Source organism: Macaca mulatta, chromosome 7 (genome assembly GCF_049350105.2).
Source record: "Macaca mulatta isolate MMU2019108-1 chromosome 7, T2T-MMU8v2.0, whole genome shotgun sequence".
Taxonomy (NCBI): domain Eukaryota; kingdom Metazoa; phylum Chordata; class Mammalia; order Primates; family Cercopithecidae; genus Macaca; species Macaca mulatta.
The window spans coordinates 37,776,097-37,794,481 of NC_133412.1; the positions used below are offsets into that span (position 1 = coordinate 37,776,097).

Sequence of the window (18,385 nt, forward strand, 5' to 3'; positions counted from 1 at the left end):
CTGCCTCAGCCTTTTGAGTAGCTGGGACTACAGGCACATACCACCACACCCAGCTAACTTTTTTATTAGTAGAGATGAGGTTTATGTTGCCCAGGCTGGTCTCGAACTCCTGGACTCAAGTGATTCTCCTGCCTCAGCCTCGCAAAGTGCTCGGATTACAGGTGTGAACCACTGCGCCCAGCCCTGCCTGTCGTTTAAGTCCAAATTTGCTGCAGCAACATCACCTGATTATGCCCTTTTCCAAATTCATCTGTAGGTTTGGAAAACTTAAATCAATCAGTATAGATGAGGATAAAAATAGCTTATGCTGGCCAGGCACGGTGGCTCATGCCTGTAATCCCAGCACTTTGGGAGGCCGACGTGGGCAGATCACAAGGTCAGGAGTTTGAGACCAGCCTGGCAAATACGGTAAAACCCTGTCTCTCCTAAAAATACAAAAAAAAAAAAAATTAGCCAAGAGGGATGGCAGGTGCCTGTAGTCCCAGCTACTCGGAAGGATGAGGCAGGAGAATCGCTTTAACCTGGGAGGCGGAGGTTGTGGTGAGCTGAGATCATGCCATTGCACTCCAGCCTGGGCAACAGAGCGAGACTCCGTCTCAAAAAAAAAAAAAAAGGCTTATGCTTTACCACATTAACCTTGTCATTTGGAGCAATGACACTGACTTTTTTTCTGGAAAACATACCAATCTCTTTGCTTTCAGCAGTGTATTTCAACACTCAGCTTGAATCTAGAGATAGAGGCATTTGTCATCAAACATGTTACACCATCAAATTTTTTTCTTTTTTTTTAAACAAACTGATGGTTGCCAAACAAGAAGATACCAATCTGACTTTTCAGAGGCAGGGAGTTTTTATTTTTGGCTTCTTTAATGGAATTTCACCAAGTTTTTAAAGGTATTAACTTTATTAACCTGCAACATTCATCATTTTAAAGGAGTATATAAAAACTGTCTGGCCGGGCGCGGTGGCTCAAGCCTGTAATCCCAGCACTTTGGGAGGCCGAGGCGGGTGGATCACGAAGTCAGGAGATCGAGACTATCCTGGCTAACATGGTGAAACCCCGTCTCTACTAAAAATACAAAAAACTAGCCGGGCGTGGTGGCGGGTGCCTGTAGTCTCAGTTACTTGGGAGGCTGAGGCGGGAGAATGGCGTGAACCCGGGAGGCAGAGCTTGCAGTGAGCCGAGATCACGCCACTGCACTCCAGCCTGGGAGACACAGCGAGACTCCGTCTCAAAAAAAAAAAAAAAAAAAAAAAAAACAACAACTGTCAAAATGGGTCAGAAACAAGGTTTCCGATGCTCATAATCATCTTCAGCAGTGGCAACATTTAACTTTTTGAGTCAGTCTCAACAGACTGGCAATATAACTAACACAATACATAATGATTAAGTGTTGTTCTTGATAAAAAAGCAAATTATTTTTCTATTTACAATTTTTAGAAAAGGTTTAATGTAAAAATATTTTTCTTCTTTATATATTTCCCTGCCATGATAATGTTAAAACATATCAAGATCTTCCTTAAACTTTAAGGGCGAAAAGCATAACATTCCATTTTAGTTGAAACATTCCTTCACATAGCCAACACATTTTTTCAAGGCACTCTAGCTACTACAGGAAAAATGTTCCTCTTACCTACTGATTATTTCCCCTCAAACTTTTCTAAATTAACATTGCTATAACTGTTTTTTTTTAAAATTTAATTTTCCATAGTACAGTCCTCAAGTTATTTTTCTTTTATGTGGAGCCACTCCTTCAGTTTCAACTTGCTGAGCAGGCAAGCAACTGCTTTTGGTTTCTATGGAAACTGGATTCCTGTGGCTGCGTGTAGGCATTCTTGTTCCACCAACCTAAGAGATGAAGCAGAGAACAGAATAGCTTAATGTAACTACAACATACCTATATACAGTCAACTCTGTTGTATTTATACATGTATTAACCACCTTGCAAATGAGCTTATATTTTTAATCTCCAGCTACCTAGCTGTTTCTAAACAAGTTTTAATCTGACACATTTTTAAAGTACTAAACTTTCAAATAACCATCAGAGAAGTGGACAGATCTGAGTAGATGGGGAGAAAAGTGAATGGGGAAACTATTCTCTGTGTTAAATTTATTAGAGGTTGAAAATATAAATTAGAAATCAAGGGAATGACAGGCCTTACGAGTGCCGTGTTTGCAATAATTAAACTGAAGGACAAGAAAAAGGAAGAAGTGAGTAATAGGGAGGGAGGGAAAGAAAATACAAGAAGGTCTGAGGTGGTAAACAGGGAGAAGAAATTACACAGACAAACAAGAAAGACAATAAGAAAGGTAGGGAAGATAAGGAAAGAAAATGGGAAAGAGATAAAGATTAAGAAAGAGGGAAGCAAAAAAAAAAAAGGAATTAAAGTATAAGGAAGAGAAAAAGACAAGAACCCAAGTAAAAGGGAAATAGTGAAGGGCTGAAAGAGGAGAGCAAGAAAGAAATAAGAAAAGGGGAAGAAAAAACTGGAAGGGGGAATATAGAGGATGGGCAAACGGGAAGAGGGGGTTAGAGTAGGGGAAGAAACTTTGCTGTGGTTCTACCTTCAAGTCTACCCTTCCTTACCCTCACTTTCTATAGCGCTCACACAGTCAAACGAAGAGAGGTGGGTCCATTTTTTTTTTCTTTTGATACAGTGTCCCACTCTGTCGCCCAGGCTGGAGGGCAGTTGGCACGATCTCTGCTCACTACAACCTCCACCACCTGATTCAAGTGATTCTCCTGACTCAGACTCCCGAGCGGCTGGGATTACAGGTGTATGTCACCACACCTGGCTAACTTTTGTATTCTTAGTAGAGATGGGGTTTCACCATGTTTAGGCTGGTCTGGAATTCCTGACCTCAAGTGATCCGCCCGCCTCGGCCTCCCAAAGTGCTGGGATTATGGGCATGAGCCACCGCGCCCAGCCAAGGTGGTCTATTCTTAAGACACAATCCCTTGCTATGTAGTCATGTTAAAGATGTGATCTATAAAAAGAGTAATGGAGAAGCCAATCTCACAGAGAAGGACCAAAGCTGTACAGCCTGAAACTATTTCCACAGAGCCTGCCCATATCTGCCTTTATTTTCCCTAGTCACCTTGTTCTCTTCTATTTCTTCATATCCTGTCCAGTGAATTTCAGGCCTGGGACTGATGGGTGATAGTGTAACTCCAAGCACTCTCTCTTTATAATGCTAGCCCAACAGAAATACTACTTGCATTTGCTCCAAGGGGTTACAGGCTCACTGAGAATGGCTCAGACTCTGGCTTCCCTTATTTAATATCTACTGTTCCTTTAAAAAGCATTTTTTTGGGTTTACATTTACGTGACCAGAAAGGACAAACTGAGTAAAGATTTGTTTGTGTGAATCTGATGAACTTTTGTAATATACTGATTAGAAAAGTGCGGTGACTTTTGGATAATCTATACCACTCCTCACTCAGCTGGTATTTCCTATAAAGGTATACTGACCACGCTAATTCTATGTGTTAAAATCTTTGAGAAAAACAAGCATTTTGAAAACTTCCACTGCAAGACTGTGTGTGTTTGAATGTGTAAAATGAATGTTTATTACAGAAGCTGTAGAAAGAGAAAAAGACTAAGTGTGAAGCTGTTGCAAGAAGACTGGAAGCAGAAGTCAAAAGTAGCCCAGGCAGCAAATGGGACCCTTAAATAGAATGTCTGCTTGATGCAGTAGGAGGCAGAAGCAGGCTCTACTGGCATCTCTCAGGGTTAGTACCAAAGGTACTATCCAAGGATGAGACCTGAGTTCAAGTGGACTTATGACTATGCGATCACAGTAGAGGCAAAAATGTTTGAATACATTTTTACACCATGAAAATGGGCAGATGATTTCTATTTCATATAAGTCTTACTTCCCTGGTTTCCTGAAAGCTGTGATCTCACCATTGCTGCCAAAACCAGAATCCATATTTGTGCTTAGATTGGTTGGGACTAGAAGGCCCATTCCAATGGCCTGGCTAGGAGGTAGGCAGGAAAATGGGGTAATTCCTCTCAAATATAGGGCTGCATTGTGGGGAGGTGAGTAGATCACCAAAAACTTTCCACTGGCTTTCAAAAATATATCAAACCAAGTATTAGTTATCTAATTGTCCACTGTACCTAATGCTGGGCTCTGCAACAACCTGGGCCTGGATAATCTCGTTAAGTATTTGTTCTTGGACTGAATGCATAAAGCACACTCCGTGATACACATGTAATTGAATTGTTATTATGTAGCCAAATTGTGAACATATGGAATTTCTCCTTTTCCAAATACAGTCACATTTTGGTCAAAATGAACTGCATGTATAACAGTGGTCCCAAAAGATTATAATGGAGCTGAAAAATTTCTATCATCTAGTGATGTCGCAGCTGTTAGAATATAACAGTGCAATGTATTACCTTGTCTATGTTTAGACATGCAAATACCAGTGTATTACAACTGCATACAGTATTCAGTACAGCAACATGGTGTACAGGTCTGTAGACTACCTAAGAGCAATAGGCTATACCATATGGCCTAGGTGTGTAGTAGACTACACCCTCTAGGTTTGTGTAAGTAAGCTTATGATATTTACACAAAGACAAAATTGCCTAGTGCTGCATTTCTCAGAATTTATCCCTGTCGTTAACTGATACACGACTATAAATTGTGTTCTTACTGTACTAAAGCACATTTTAGACCACATTTAAAAAAGAATCAAATCATTAAAGTATTTCCAAAGTATAAAGCATTCAACACTATTTTAATGTCAGTCTATATCAATAAGGACAGTATATTACTCATTTTTTTAAGAAATACCTTGCACACACATAATACATTTTTCCTTTCACTTAAAGTTGTTCAATTCCAAGGTATTAAACTGTTCATTTTCACTAAAAAGGAATAAGCCACCCCCACACAGAATTACAGGTTATAGGTGAGAGACTATAATCAGTGTTTCTAAATTAAAAGGAAATCACTCTCCTAGAAAAACACAGATCCTTCAAAAACAGTTCTTCAATTATTTTTAAGTTACTTAAGAAAATGTTTCCTTAGGTTATAAAAGTGACTACTTCTAGTAAACTGGAAACAGACAACCAAAACTGAAGATAAAATAGCTTAAAATGCTAACAAGTAACTTTCTCCATTCTTTCACTTGTCCCAACTTAACATTTGTACTTTCTTGGCCAAAGCTAAGTAGGAATGTACAAGGAGTTCCCATTTCTAAAAGGATACTCCCAAACAGTAACTTAGGGTGGAGAAATGAAAGACATAAACAAACAACCCTGTTTACTTTAAATTATTTAAAAATCCTCACTATTTGCATTCCAGCTGTTTCTCATAAGGATTTGAAGACATTTACCGATTAATTCAGTAAAATATAGACAGTGAAAAGGAAGAATACACAAGTGATAGACGCTCTGGGGCAACCATAATGCGAAGATAACATTCAGACAATAATTCTGACTCAAACACTTTTGGCAGTAAGTAAGGAAAATATACTGGATTTTGTCTCCTGAACACATTCAGAATCATTTGTAGAGAGCAAAACTTTTTTCTTTCCTTTTCTTTTTTTTTCTTTTTTGAGACAGAGTCTCACTGTGTCGTCCAGGCTGGAGTGCAGTATAGTGATCTTGGCTCACTGCAACCTCTGCCTCCCGGGTTCAAGCAATTCTCCTGCCTTAGCCTCTCCAGTAGCTGGAATTGATTACAGGTGTGCACCATGATGCCCGGCTAATTTTTGGTAGAGATGGGGTTTCACCATGTTGGCCAGCCTGGTCTCAAACTGCTGACCTCAAATGATCTACCCACCTTGGCCTCCCAAAGTGCTGGGATTATAGGCGTGAGCCACCGCACCCAGCCGAGTGCAAAACTTTTCTAACAACTAAACTCGAATTGGAATTTCCTACACAATATACAGAATGAGTGACATAGCAGAGAATATCTCTAGCTATGGGTTTATAAGTTTCAGATAATGTCATTCAACTGTTACTTCTGGCAAGGATTCTATAAAGAGAGTAATATTAATTGTAATTCAGTAAATACGGAGTTACATAATACTTATCAGAACACAATTTAGTCCTTAATACTTTAGTTGTATTTTTAATTAGACACTCTGTTCACAAACTACTAATACTTCTTTTTCCTCATCCTAATTAACAATGTTGGCCAGGCGTGGTGGCTCACACCTGTAATCCCAGCACTTTGGGTGGCTGAGGCAGGTGGATCACAAGGTCAGGAGATCGAGACTATTCTGGCTAACACGGTGAAACCCCGTCTCTACTAAAAATAAGAAAATTAGCTAGGCATGGTGGTGGGCGCCTGTAGTCCCAGCTACTTGGGAGGCTGAGGCAGGAGAAGGGCATGAACATGGGAGGCAGAGCTTGCAGTGAGCTGAGATCGAGCCACTGCACTCCAGCCTGGAAGTGAGACTCCGTCTCAAAAAAAAAATAAATAAAATAAAAAGTTTAATTACATCATAATTTATTACATGTACTCTTCTGCAAATTGCCTAAAATATTTAATGAAATGAAACTCAGTATATATAAACAAAAATTTAAAAAAACCCCCACAATTTTGCTTTTCATAGGAATATAAGGATTTAACTACTTGGATGCCTTACCCACACACCCACTGTGTAAGCTAAGAGAGTTTTCTTTTTTATTTTTTTTTTGAGATGGAGTCTCACTCTGTCCCCCAAGCTGGAGTGCAGTGGCTGGATCTCAGTTCACTGCAAGCTCCGCCTCCCGGGTTCACGCCATTCTCCTGCCTCAGCCTCCCGAGTAGCTGGGACTATAGGCGCCCGCCACCTTGCCCAGCTAGTTTTTTGTATTTTTTTAGTAGAAACGGGGTTTCACCGTGTTAGCCAGGATGGTCTCGATCTCCTGACCTCGTGATCCGCCCGTCTCGGCCTCCCAAAGTGCTGGGACTACAGGCTTGAGCCACTGCGCCCGGCTGAGAGTTTTCTTTAGTTGACTTATAAATCTTGCCAAAATAGAAAGTTCCACTACCATGTAGACTGGACTCACTACGGCATACAACTTTATCCTTCCTATGGATATAGTTTTTAGAATGGTGCTGTGATTAATATGACAATGAGAACATCAGGTTGAAATATGGTAAAGTCTGTGAAATAGACGAATAATAAACAACCTAATGAACCTTTAACTTCAAAAAAGATCTTACCTTTTGTTGTGTTGTGGTATCCAGTGATTTAGGTGGAAAAGTACAAGGTATTCTTCCATGATGGATATGATATGGTAATAACAGGCTGGGATCTAATGGGACCCAGGGAACTGAGAGACTGGAAGGTACACCAGGAAGGCCGCAATGTGTTTTATACAAATTGTATGCTGTCCTAGTAACTTTTCCATCAGAGGCCTTATAGATCAGGAGTGAAGAATCTTCTGCTGCATGAGATAACAAGTAGGAACCCTCCTGCAAGCTAAATCCACACAATGAAACTCAACCCACTGGCTCACTGTGTCAATTTCAACAGCACTTTCTTAATCATAATCTATTAGTAAAACTGAAAATTATGAGAAGATCACACCACCTCTAAAACTTATGATAAAATAAGATTTAAGAAATCTTTAAATTTTTATGCTTTTTAAGCAACTAATTTTAATTCTTACTCCAAAGTTCAGAATAGTTGATCATTTTCTTTTTGCTTTTATAGAAATTTGTAAGTTTTCATTTAATGGGAAACAAAGAGTGTGCCTAATTCTCTAATCCATAGATTAGACATTTATAGGTATCTATACTGAAAAGCATTCCTACAGCATTTTCATTCATTTAACACTGCAACTATTGTGTACCTAATAATAGACAGATGACTAGATACAAAAGTGAAGGTGACATGTTGGCTACATTGAGTAGTTTAAAATAAAGTGGAAGAAACAGTCAATGGAACAATCACGATACAACATGAGGTGCTATGAGGATAACAGAGACAACAGCAGCTAGCGGGTATTAAATGTTTATTATGAGCTAACTACTGTATTATAGCTTCACATCTATTTTCTCATTAGATCTTCCACAATAAACCTTCAAGGCATATTAATTTAGGGTGATAAATAAACAAATTAGAGATGCTAAGCAATTTGCCCAAAGTTCTGAGTGTAGGCTTAGATATAAACCCAGGCATTTGAACTCCACAGGCCACACCCTTAATCACGATCCTCTACTGTAGCAATAACCAGCTATGTTGAACATCAAAACCACATTTTTCCTTTCTCCTTAGAAAGCTTTAAATAATTCAGTGTACATCATAAAGAACTAAAGGGATATGAATAAATACATTGTGCTTTCTTGGGATTACACAGTCCTCTGGATCAAAGATGTTAAGGAGAACATCCGTTCTTTACCACAATATATTATTGAAAAAGAAAGATTTACCATACTTTAGCTATAAAGATTTGCCTATAAACCTATTAAGTTACATTTTCATCAATTTTTAAACTGAAAATAGGTGTTGACAATTGCTCTTATCCTCTGGAAATTTTTTTCCCAATAACTTTCATATTTCCATATAAAGAAATGAATAATTATTTGATAGGAATAAATAACATTTCAAAGATTGAGCTTTAATCAATGAAAATCATGTATCTTAACTACCTCCACTAAAAATGAAGAAAGCTTTCGTTTACAGAAGAATGTATTAATATTTAATTCATGGAGAATGAGAGATACTCTAAGAAGGAGTATCTTACAAGTGCCGTATATGTCTAATGTATATGGATGAATATAAACTATGGTAGGTGGAATAATGGCCTCCTAAAAATGTTTATGTTCCAAACCTGGAACCTATGAATATGTTACATGGCCAAAGGGAATTAAGGTAGCACATGGAATTAAGGTTGCTAATCAACTGACTTTAAAATGGTCAAATTTTACTAATCACAATAGCCCTTAAATATGCAAGAAGAAGGCAGAAGAGACTCAGAGGGAGATGTGACTTAACTTGGCTTTGTAACTTTGAAGATGGAGGAAGGGAGCTACAAGCCAAGGGATGCAGGTGGCCTCTAGAAGCTACAAAAGGCAAGGAATAGATCCTTCCCAGAGCCTACAGAAAGGAATGTAGCTTTGCCAATGCCCTGATTTTGACTCAGTGAACCCTGTTAGACCTCTGACTTGAGAACTGCAAAATAATAAATTTGTGTTGTTTTATAACATTAATTTTGTGGTAATTTGTTATAGCCACAATATAAAGCTAATACACAAACTAAATAAAATATTGATAATAAAATTTCAAAAAACATCTGGCAAATTTCATGCAAAAGCTTTATATGTAACATGAAGAACAGAATATATAAAACAAAAATCCTGTCACATAATCACAGAATATCAGAACTGAAAAGTACCTAGGAAGTTATTGCACTTGACACCATCATTTTACAAATAAGTAAACTGACATCAGGTTGGATAACAGAATTCTTCAGAACTAGAACTTTGAGATTTTGGCTGTAAGTTCAGATTCAAGTTGTTTTCAAGTTTAACCTTTGGTAAGGGCATAAGAGAAGGAATGCAAACATTCATATAACAAAATAGTTTGATGTATCACCGGGGAAAAATCCATATTCTAAGACTTGCCATGGACCTAAATGACTGTTCATTTAGCTCTATGTTCTTTCTTTCTTTCTTTTTTTTTTTTTTTGAGAGGGAGTCTCACTCTGTCGCCCAGGCTGGAGTGCAGTGGCACATCTCAGCTCTGCAATCCTGCCTCCCGGGTTCAAGTGATTCTCCTGCCTCAGCCTCCTGAGTAGCTGGGATTACAGGTGCACACCACAACACCCAGCTAATTTTTTTTGTATTTTTAGTAGAGATGGGGTTTCACCATGTTGGCCAGGATAGTCTCGATCTTCTGACCTCGTGATCCACCTGCCTCAGCCTCCCAAAGTGCTGGGATTACAGGTGTGAGCCACTGTGCTCGGCCTCTATGATCTTTTTTTTAGTCTTGAAAGTGAAAATAATATAGCCATGGTGGGCTGAATAATGGTCCCCCACCATGATATCCATATGCTAATCACCAGAATCTGTGACTGTATTACATTTAATGGTTTTGCAGGTGTGATTAAATTAAGACTTTTGAGATGAGGGGATTATCCCAAATTATGTGAGAAGGCCCAAAGTAATCACCAGGAACCTTATAAAAGGGAGGCAGAGGAAGATATTACCACAAAAGGGGAGAAGGCAATGTGATGTAGACACAGAGATCCAAGTGACATGCCCTGATGATGGAGGAAAGAGCCACAAGTCAAGGAATACAGGTGGTCACTAGAAACTGAAAAAGGTAAAGAAATGATTCTTTCCTCAGTCTTCAGAAAGGACCAGCCCTGTTGACTTTTACCCGGTGAAACTGATTTTGGATTTCTGACCTCAAGAACTAAAAAGAGAATAAATTTGTTTTGTTTTAAGCCACCAAGTTAGTGGCAATGTGTTACAGCTGCAATAGAAAAACAACACAATAATAGACTTACAGGAAAATGTAATTGCAAGCTCATTAAAGCCAGATACTATCATATTATCTTATATTTTTACAATATAAATTTTTACATTTGACATAATAATTTTTGCATTTCTAGGTTATTTAGTCTCTATTCCTAACAGCACATTTTCAAAGTTTCTAAGAATTTTCATCTAAGAAAATCAGACATATCAAAGCAAAATGCCTAAAAAATACTTACCTACTTAATTTCTTTAGAATGTGTTGGAGGATGTTAAATAAATTGGAAATCCTAAGAAATAAAAGAAATTCATGTAAAATGAAACTGCAAAAAACTTATTTTTAGCAATTATAGCTCCTCAGGCAGAGAAATGCCCTCAATAACAACAACAAAAACAGCGGATGAGATAATGTAAAACAAAACATATTGAAACTTATTTCTATTAGGATTAAATTATGATATTTACTTAATTTTTGCCATTTCCTCTTTTTTTTTTTTTTTTTTTGAGACAGAGTCCTGCTGTGTAGACTAGGCTGGAGTGAGTGCAGTGACACGATCTCTGCTCACTGCAACCTCCACCTCCCAGAATCAAGTGATTCTCTTTTTTTTTTTTTTTTTTGAGACGGAGTCTCACTCTGTCGCCCGGGCTGGAGTACAGTGGCCGGATCTCAGCTCACTGCAAGCTCCGCCTCCCGGGTTTACATCATTCTCCTGCCTCAGCCTCCCGAGTAGCTGGGACTACAGGCGCCCACCACCTCGCCCGGCTAGTTTTTTGTATTTTTTTTAGTAGAGACGGGGTTTCACTGTGTTAGCCAGGATGGTCTTGATCTCCTGGCCTCGTAATCCGCCCGTCTCGGCCTCCCAAAGTGCTGGGATTACAGGCTTGAGCCACCGCGCCCGGCCTCAAGTGATTCTCTTGCCTCAGCCTTTCAAATAGCTGGGACTACAGGCATGTGCCACCACACCCAGCTAATTTTTTGTATTTTTAGTAGAGATGGGGTTTCACCATGTTGGCCAGGCTGGTCTTGAATTCCTGACCTCAGGTCATCCACCTGCCTCGGCCTCCCAAAGTGCTGGGATTACAGGCATGAGCCACGGCATCCGGCCAATTTTTGTCATTTCATGATTTGCTTTCATTATCATAATGTATTTGGCTTTTTGTGAGTCAGAGCAGTTGTAAAGAGATCACTATTTTATGTTCAAATTATATACTTAAAAAAAAACACGGCTGGGCACGGTGGCTCAAGCCTGTAATCCCAGCACTTTGGGAGGCCAAGGTGGGCAGATTATGAGGTCAGGAGATCGAGACCATCCTGGCTCACATGGTGAAACCCTGTCTCTACTAAAAATACAAAAAATTAGCCGGGCGTGGTGGCGGTTGCCTGTAGTCCCAGCTACTTGGGAGGCTGAGACAGGAGAATGGCGTGAACCCGGGAGGGACAGCTTGCAGTGAGCTGAGATCGCGCCACTGTACTCCAGTCTGGGCAACAGAGCGAGACTCCACCTCAAAAAAAAAAAAAAAAAAAAAAAAAGATAAGAGGTCTTTAGTAAAGCTAATATGCCTAAGAGTTTGTCTTTCAGAGATGGTGGTGAATTAGCTTCCAAAAAAATTGACAGGTATGTTAAACCTGTGATGACAGAGAAGCCACTCACTCGTGATAGGATAGCTAAAGGGAAATACAAGTTTTTTTTTTTGAGACAGTCTCGCTCTGTAGCCTAGGCTGGAGTGCAGTGGCGTGATCTTGGCTCACTACAAGTTCTGCCTCCCGGGTTCACACCCTTCTCCTGCCTCAGCCTCCCGAGTAGCTGGGACTATAGGTGCCTGCCACCACGCCTGGCTAATTTTTTGTATTTTTAGTGGAGATGGGGTTTCACCATGTTAGCCAGGCTGGCCTTGATTTCCTAACGTGATCCACCCACCTCGGCCTCCCAAAGTGCTGGGATTACAGGCCTGAGCCACTGCGCCTGGCCAAATACAGGTATTATTTTAAAAATTTCTTCAGTAGTTCTTCTAGACCTGAAGTCCGTCCATCGGTCCTTTCTTTCTTTCTTTTCTTCTCTCTCTCTCTCCCTCCCTATTTTTATTTTTTTGAGACGGAGTCTCATTCTTTTTGCCCAGGTTGGAGTGCAGTGGCACGATCTCGGCTCACTGCAACCTCCGCCTCCTGGGTTCAAGCCATTCTCCTGCCTCAGCCACCCAAGTAGCTGGAATTGCAGGTGTCCACCACCACGCCTGGCTAATTTTTGTATTTTTAGTAGAGATGGGGTTTCACCATGTTGTCCAGGCTGGTCTCGAACTCCTGACCTCAAGTGATCTTCCTGACACAGCCTCCCGAAGTGCAGGGATTACAGGCATGAGCCACTGTGCCCGACCTCCTCCTTTCTTTTTTTAAAAAATGTTTTTCTTTGGGAAAAGCAAGGCAGGTACAGACTAGGGTATGGAAAAGCTTTTCTATTCACATATATAAAAAAGAGTTACTGTTCAAGAGAAGCAGTCCTTGTAATAGAAGCAGACATACTGAAGCAGGCAGAGAGTTCAAATTTGGATCTGGGACCCTTAAAAAACTATGTCAAACCTGTGAAGGCTGGAACTATGCAGCTAGTAGAAGTCAGAACCATTTCTTCTCTTAAGTAGGAATCAAACATATTAACTGCCAAGGCTGCAACTAGCTTAGCCGTGTGCTCTAAGGAACACCACTCTAATATTTCCTCATATATAAAATGGAGATAATACTACCACCAGCCTTTCCTAGGAATTTGTGAGATGAAAATGAGATAATGTTCATAAGTTATTTTCCTTTGCATTTAGACATTTAGAGTTCTGAGCACGATAAATTCATTTCAGTCTCGTGTATAGTAACGCTTAGTAGAAGGGCAAACTTTGAGAAGTTAGACTGTCAGAGTTTTTCACTGTACTATCCTTTCCCTTTCCTGTAATGGAGTAAAATGTTTGCTTCCCATGCACAGTGGCCACTTTGGCTGTAGCCTCCCTTGTCTTAAGTAGAAGGGCTGGTGCTACTGGCATTATATTTAATTTGGAGATGGAGATAATATAAACAGATCACAAATTGGGTCTGGGCTCCATCAATGGATGAATGAATAAAGAAAATGTGATTACAGACACACACACACATACACACACACACACACCCCTACACACACACACAGAGGTATATTCAGCCATAAAAGAAATGAAATTCTGGCCTGGTGCAAGTGGCTCAAGCCTGTAATCCCAGCACTTTGGGAGGTCGAGATGGGCGGATCACAAAGTCAGGAGATCGAGACCATCCTGGCTAACGCGGTGAAACCCCATCTCTACTAAAAAAATACAAAAAACTAGCCGGGCGAGGTGGCGGCTCCTGTAGTCCCAGCCACTCGGGAGGCTGAGGCAGGAGAATGGCGTGAACCCCGGAGGCGGTGCAGTGAGCTGAGATCCGGCCATTGCACTCCAACCTGCACGACAGAGCCAGACTCCGTCTCAAAAAAAAAAAAAAAAAAAAAAAAGAGAAAAAAAAGAAATGAAATTCTGGTATTTGCATCATGGATAGAACTGGAAGTCGTTACATAAACCAGGCACAGAAAGACAAATACTGCATGCTGTCAATCATATGTGGAAGCCAAAAAAAGTGGATCTCATGGAGATACAGAATAGCAGTTACAAGAGGCTGAGAAGGAAATGGATGGGAGAAATGAGAAGTTGGTTAAGGGGTTAGACAGGAGGAGTAACTTCTAGTATTCAATACCATAGTAGGGAAATTACAATTCATAATAATTTAGTGTATATATCAAAATAGCTAGAAGGGAAGAATTGTAATGTTACTAACACAAAGATAAATGTTTGAGGTGAAGGATATTCCAATTATCTTGATTTGGTCATTACACATTGTATATAGGTATTAAAATATCACATGTAAGGCTGGGTATGGTGGCTCACACCTGTAATCTCAGCACTTTGGGAGGCCGAGGCGGGCAGATCACCTAAGATCGGGAGTTCGAGACCAGCCTGACCAACATGGAGAAACCCTATCTCTATTAAAAATACAAAATTAGCTGGGCATGGTGGTGCATGCCTATAATCCCAGCTACTCGGGAGGCTGAGGCAGTAGAATTGCTTGAACCCGGGAGGTGGAGGTTGCAGTGAGCCAAGATTGCACCATTGCATTCCAGCCTGGGCAAAAAGAGTGAAACTCCATCTAAAAAAAAAAAAAAAAAAATCACATGTACCCCAAAATATATATAACCGTCATCTATCAATAAACAAACAAAAACAAAACAAAACATACTGCTGCTCAGGCATGGTGATTCATGCCTGTAATCCCAGCATTTTGGGAGCCTGAGGCAGGCAGATTGCTTGAGTTCAGGAGTTTGAAAACAGCCCAGGCAACATGGTGAAACCCTGTCTCTACGAAAAATACAAAAATGAGCTGGGCATGCTGCTGCATGCCTGTAGTCCCTACTCAGGAGGCTGAGGTGGGAGGATCCCTTGAACCAGGGAGGCTGAGGCTGCAGTGAGCCGAGATCACACCACTGCACTCCAGCCTGGGTGACAGAAAGAGACTCTGTCTCAAAAACACAAAGAACAAAAACAAGACAAAACAAAACTGGGTCCAATGAGACCTCTATACATAAAAGGATTAAAAGTCTTGAAAATACTTTAAGCTTAAACAATATTTAAAGAAAAATTAATGATCACATTAACAAGTTTTTCAATTCTCACCACAAAGTAAACTTTCTTACTTGAGTGCTGAAAGCTTTTCTTTTAATTCTTCTGAAGTAATTTCTTCCAGCAGAAAAAGTTTTGAAGTAAATGCATCAATATGCCCTAAAATAAAATATCAAACTTAAAAAGAACAAGCAATTGCAGTATTTAGAAAACAAAAAACCAAGTTATCCTGTCTCCTTAAAGATGCTTTTACAAATTTTAATAACTGTAAATAAATTTTATATTTAGTAGAAATATACATTTTATTAAGTCTTAAGTACAGCTATATTCTAAAATGACATAATTCAGATTATAAAACATTTATATTCATTCTAAAATATTTGCTGAATATATAAAAGTTTACACATGTCCAAACATACAAAATCATTTCAAAGCCTACAATTTATGAACAACAACTATTAAAATACTGGTGTTTCTAATTCCTATTAAAGTTACATTTGTATGGCGTTTGTGAGGAGAAATAAGTACATATTATGAAAACAAGCAGATAAAATCAAATGTACAGGGGCTTTCTAAGACACACTTGGTTCTGAAGGTAAAAATTAGATTATGAAAATCTGGCTTCATATTTTTTAATTAGGCTGAGACAGTGGCTCATACCTGTAATCCCAGCACTTTGGGAGGCTGAGGCAGGCAGATCACCTGAGGTCAGGAGTTCGAGACCAGCCTGGCCAACATAGTGAAACCTCACCTCTACTAAAAATATTAAAAAATTAGCCAGGCATGGTGGTGGGCGCCTGTAATCCCAGCTACTTGGGAGGCTGACACAGGACAATTGTTTGAACCCAGGAGACGGAGGTTGCAGTGAGCCGATACAGTGCCACTGCACTCCAGCCTGGGCGACAGAGTAAGACTCTGTCTCAAAAAAAAAAATTTATTAAAGCACACTGTAAGATTTCCTACAGTTTAAAAAAAAAAGATCAAAGCAGTCAGTTCCAAGTCTTACTTTTTGAGACAAAGTTTCGCTCTTGTTGCCCAGGCTGGAGTGCAGAGGCATGATCTTGGCTCACTGCAACCTCCGCCTCCTGGGTTCAAGCGATTCTCCTGCCTCAGCCTGCCATGTAGACGGGATTACAGGTGCCCACCACCAGGCCCGGCTAACTTTTTGTATCTTTAGTAGATACTGGGTTTCATCACATTGGTGAGGCTGGTCTTGAACTCCTGACGTCAGGTGATCCACCTGCTTCAGCCTCCCAAAGTGCTGGGATTACAGGCATGAGTCACTGAGCCTGGCCAAAGTCTTATTCATTTATTTATTTATTTTAGACAGAGTCTTGCTCTGTCTCCTGGGCTGGAGTGCAATAGCGAGATCCTGGCTCACTGTAATGTCTGCCTCTGAGGTTCAAGCTATTCTTGTGCCTTAGCCTCCTGAGTAGCTAGGACTACAGTTGTCCGCCACCACTCCCAGCTATCTTTTTTTTTTTTTTTTGTATTTTTGGTAGAGATGGGGTTCCATCATGTTGGCCAGGCTGGTCTCGAACTCCTGGCCTCAAGCAATCCACCTGCCTTGGACTCCCAAAGTGCTAAGATTACAGGTGTGGGCAACAGCACCCGGCCCCGACTCTTCCTTTTTTTTACAAACACAATGTGAATCTAGAATTCCAAAAAACAAAACAGCAAATTCTCAATATGATGCTTTTGTTTTAAAAAGTAATGCATATGTTCTAAAACAAAACAGGTTGAGAGCTGATGCTAAGGTCCTGAAATATACCAAGGAAGAGTGACATAAAAGATAGTTCCGGGTTAAATGTTATATGATCAAGTCAACACAAAAATCGTAGGTATTGTACCATAGTTAAAAACATCAACTGGCATGATGAGAATTTAACACGTATCAATGTTGAAAACAAATTGTTTTTATCTTTTTAACTCCTAATATTTAGGTCTCAAAACAAATTACCTGGAAAGCTGATGTCAATCACTGGGACAATTAAAATTGCACATAATTTAATGTTTCATTTTCTTACCAAGCCCCCTTTCATTTGCTTTATGCTCATACACTGATTACACTCATTACACAGTGGCATTTCTAATAACAAAGACACATTGTAATGATTTAATAACCACAGAAAGGAAATATTAAGCATAACTTTTAGATGTTTACTAATTATGTCTTTGAGAAGACTAATAGTTCTTACCTTTTGAAAGAAATTCATTTAAAAAAGTATTATAGTGTGTGTCAATTATGGTCTGTCAAAAATAACTATACAGACAATACCATACTAAGTGCTCTGAGGATCTACCTCCTCAAGGAGTTCACAACTCTCTCAACATTGGAGCTTTCTAATCTGTTGGCCTCAAATAAGATATATATGTGCTTAAGATACTCATCACCTCAGCCCTTCAGGCAGCTAAGCAATGCTGGGGATGGCAAAAGCTCCCTGGCTATTGCCCTTCAGCTACAAGCAATCTCTCTTATATATCACAGTGTGCTGTACAAATATTTATCTGCATCAAGGTTGGAAAGCACTGATTTAGAGAGGACAAATAAAATCTATGTATAATAAAAATAAAGACTTTATATACAAGCATTCATTCATACATATATGCACATAAACATATACAAGCATACATGCATTCATATGTGTATAGTGACTCCTTGCTTTGCATGCAGTGTGGGGACCATGAAAATGGCCATACGGGCTGAAACCCTACAATTTTAACAATCAATGGGGAAAATTACAACTGTTTGGTTACCTTTGAAATTTTTGTCAAAACACTATAAACTATCAATCATAAATATACAGGAAAATGAACAGAACAGTAAAATATTTTAGTACACTTTAATTCAAAACACTAAAGTGTTTTATTTCTTTATGAAACGTTAGTGAAGAGCAGTTTGAACAGTGCTTGTTACCTTCTTGCACAACTTGTTACTAGGAAGAATGCATCTTTTCTTTTTCTTTTTTGAGACAGGGGCTCACTCTGTTGGCCAGGCTGGAGTGCAGTGGTGTGATCTTGGCTCACTGCAACCTCCACCTCCCAGGCTCATGTAATTCTCCTGTCTCAGTTTCCTGAGTAGCTGGGACTACAGGCACAAGTGACTACTGCCCAGCTAATTTTTTATATTTTTAGTAGAGACAGGGTTTCACCATGTTGGCCAGGCCAGTCTTTAACTCTGACCTCAAATGATCCACCCGCCTCGGCCTCCCAAAGTGCTGGGATTACAAGCGTGAGCCACCTCACCTGGCTGGATGCATCTTTTCAATGCCATGGTGAACCGTTATA

At 39.7% G+C, this 18,385-nt stretch overlaps 1 protein-coding gene across 14 annotated transcripts in view; it reads right to left on the reverse strand.

Moving 5' to 3' along the window:
* Positions 1 to 831: 831 nt before the first annotated feature.
* The window catches only part of ICE2 (interactor of little elongation complex ELL subunit 2), a 57,015-nt gene continuing 39,461 nt past the window's right edge, over positions 832 to 18,385 (reverse strand). For all 14 annotated transcript variants that reach the window (XM_077939513.1, XM_077939517.1, XM_077939512.1 and 11 more), the window contains 4 exons: positions 15,172 to 15,256; positions 10,675 to 10,725; positions 7,175 to 7,433; positions 832 to 1,849 (listed from right to left, as the gene is read on the reverse strand). In XM_077939513.1, the coding sequence (XP_077795639.1) occupies positions 1,721 to 1,849; positions 7,175 to 7,433; positions 10,675 to 10,725; positions 15,172 to 15,256 (524 nt within the window). In that variant the 3' untranslated portion in view covers positions 832 to 1,720. The remainder of the gene's footprint in view (positions 1,850 to 7,174; positions 7,434 to 10,674; positions 10,726 to 15,171; positions 15,257 to 18,385) is intronic.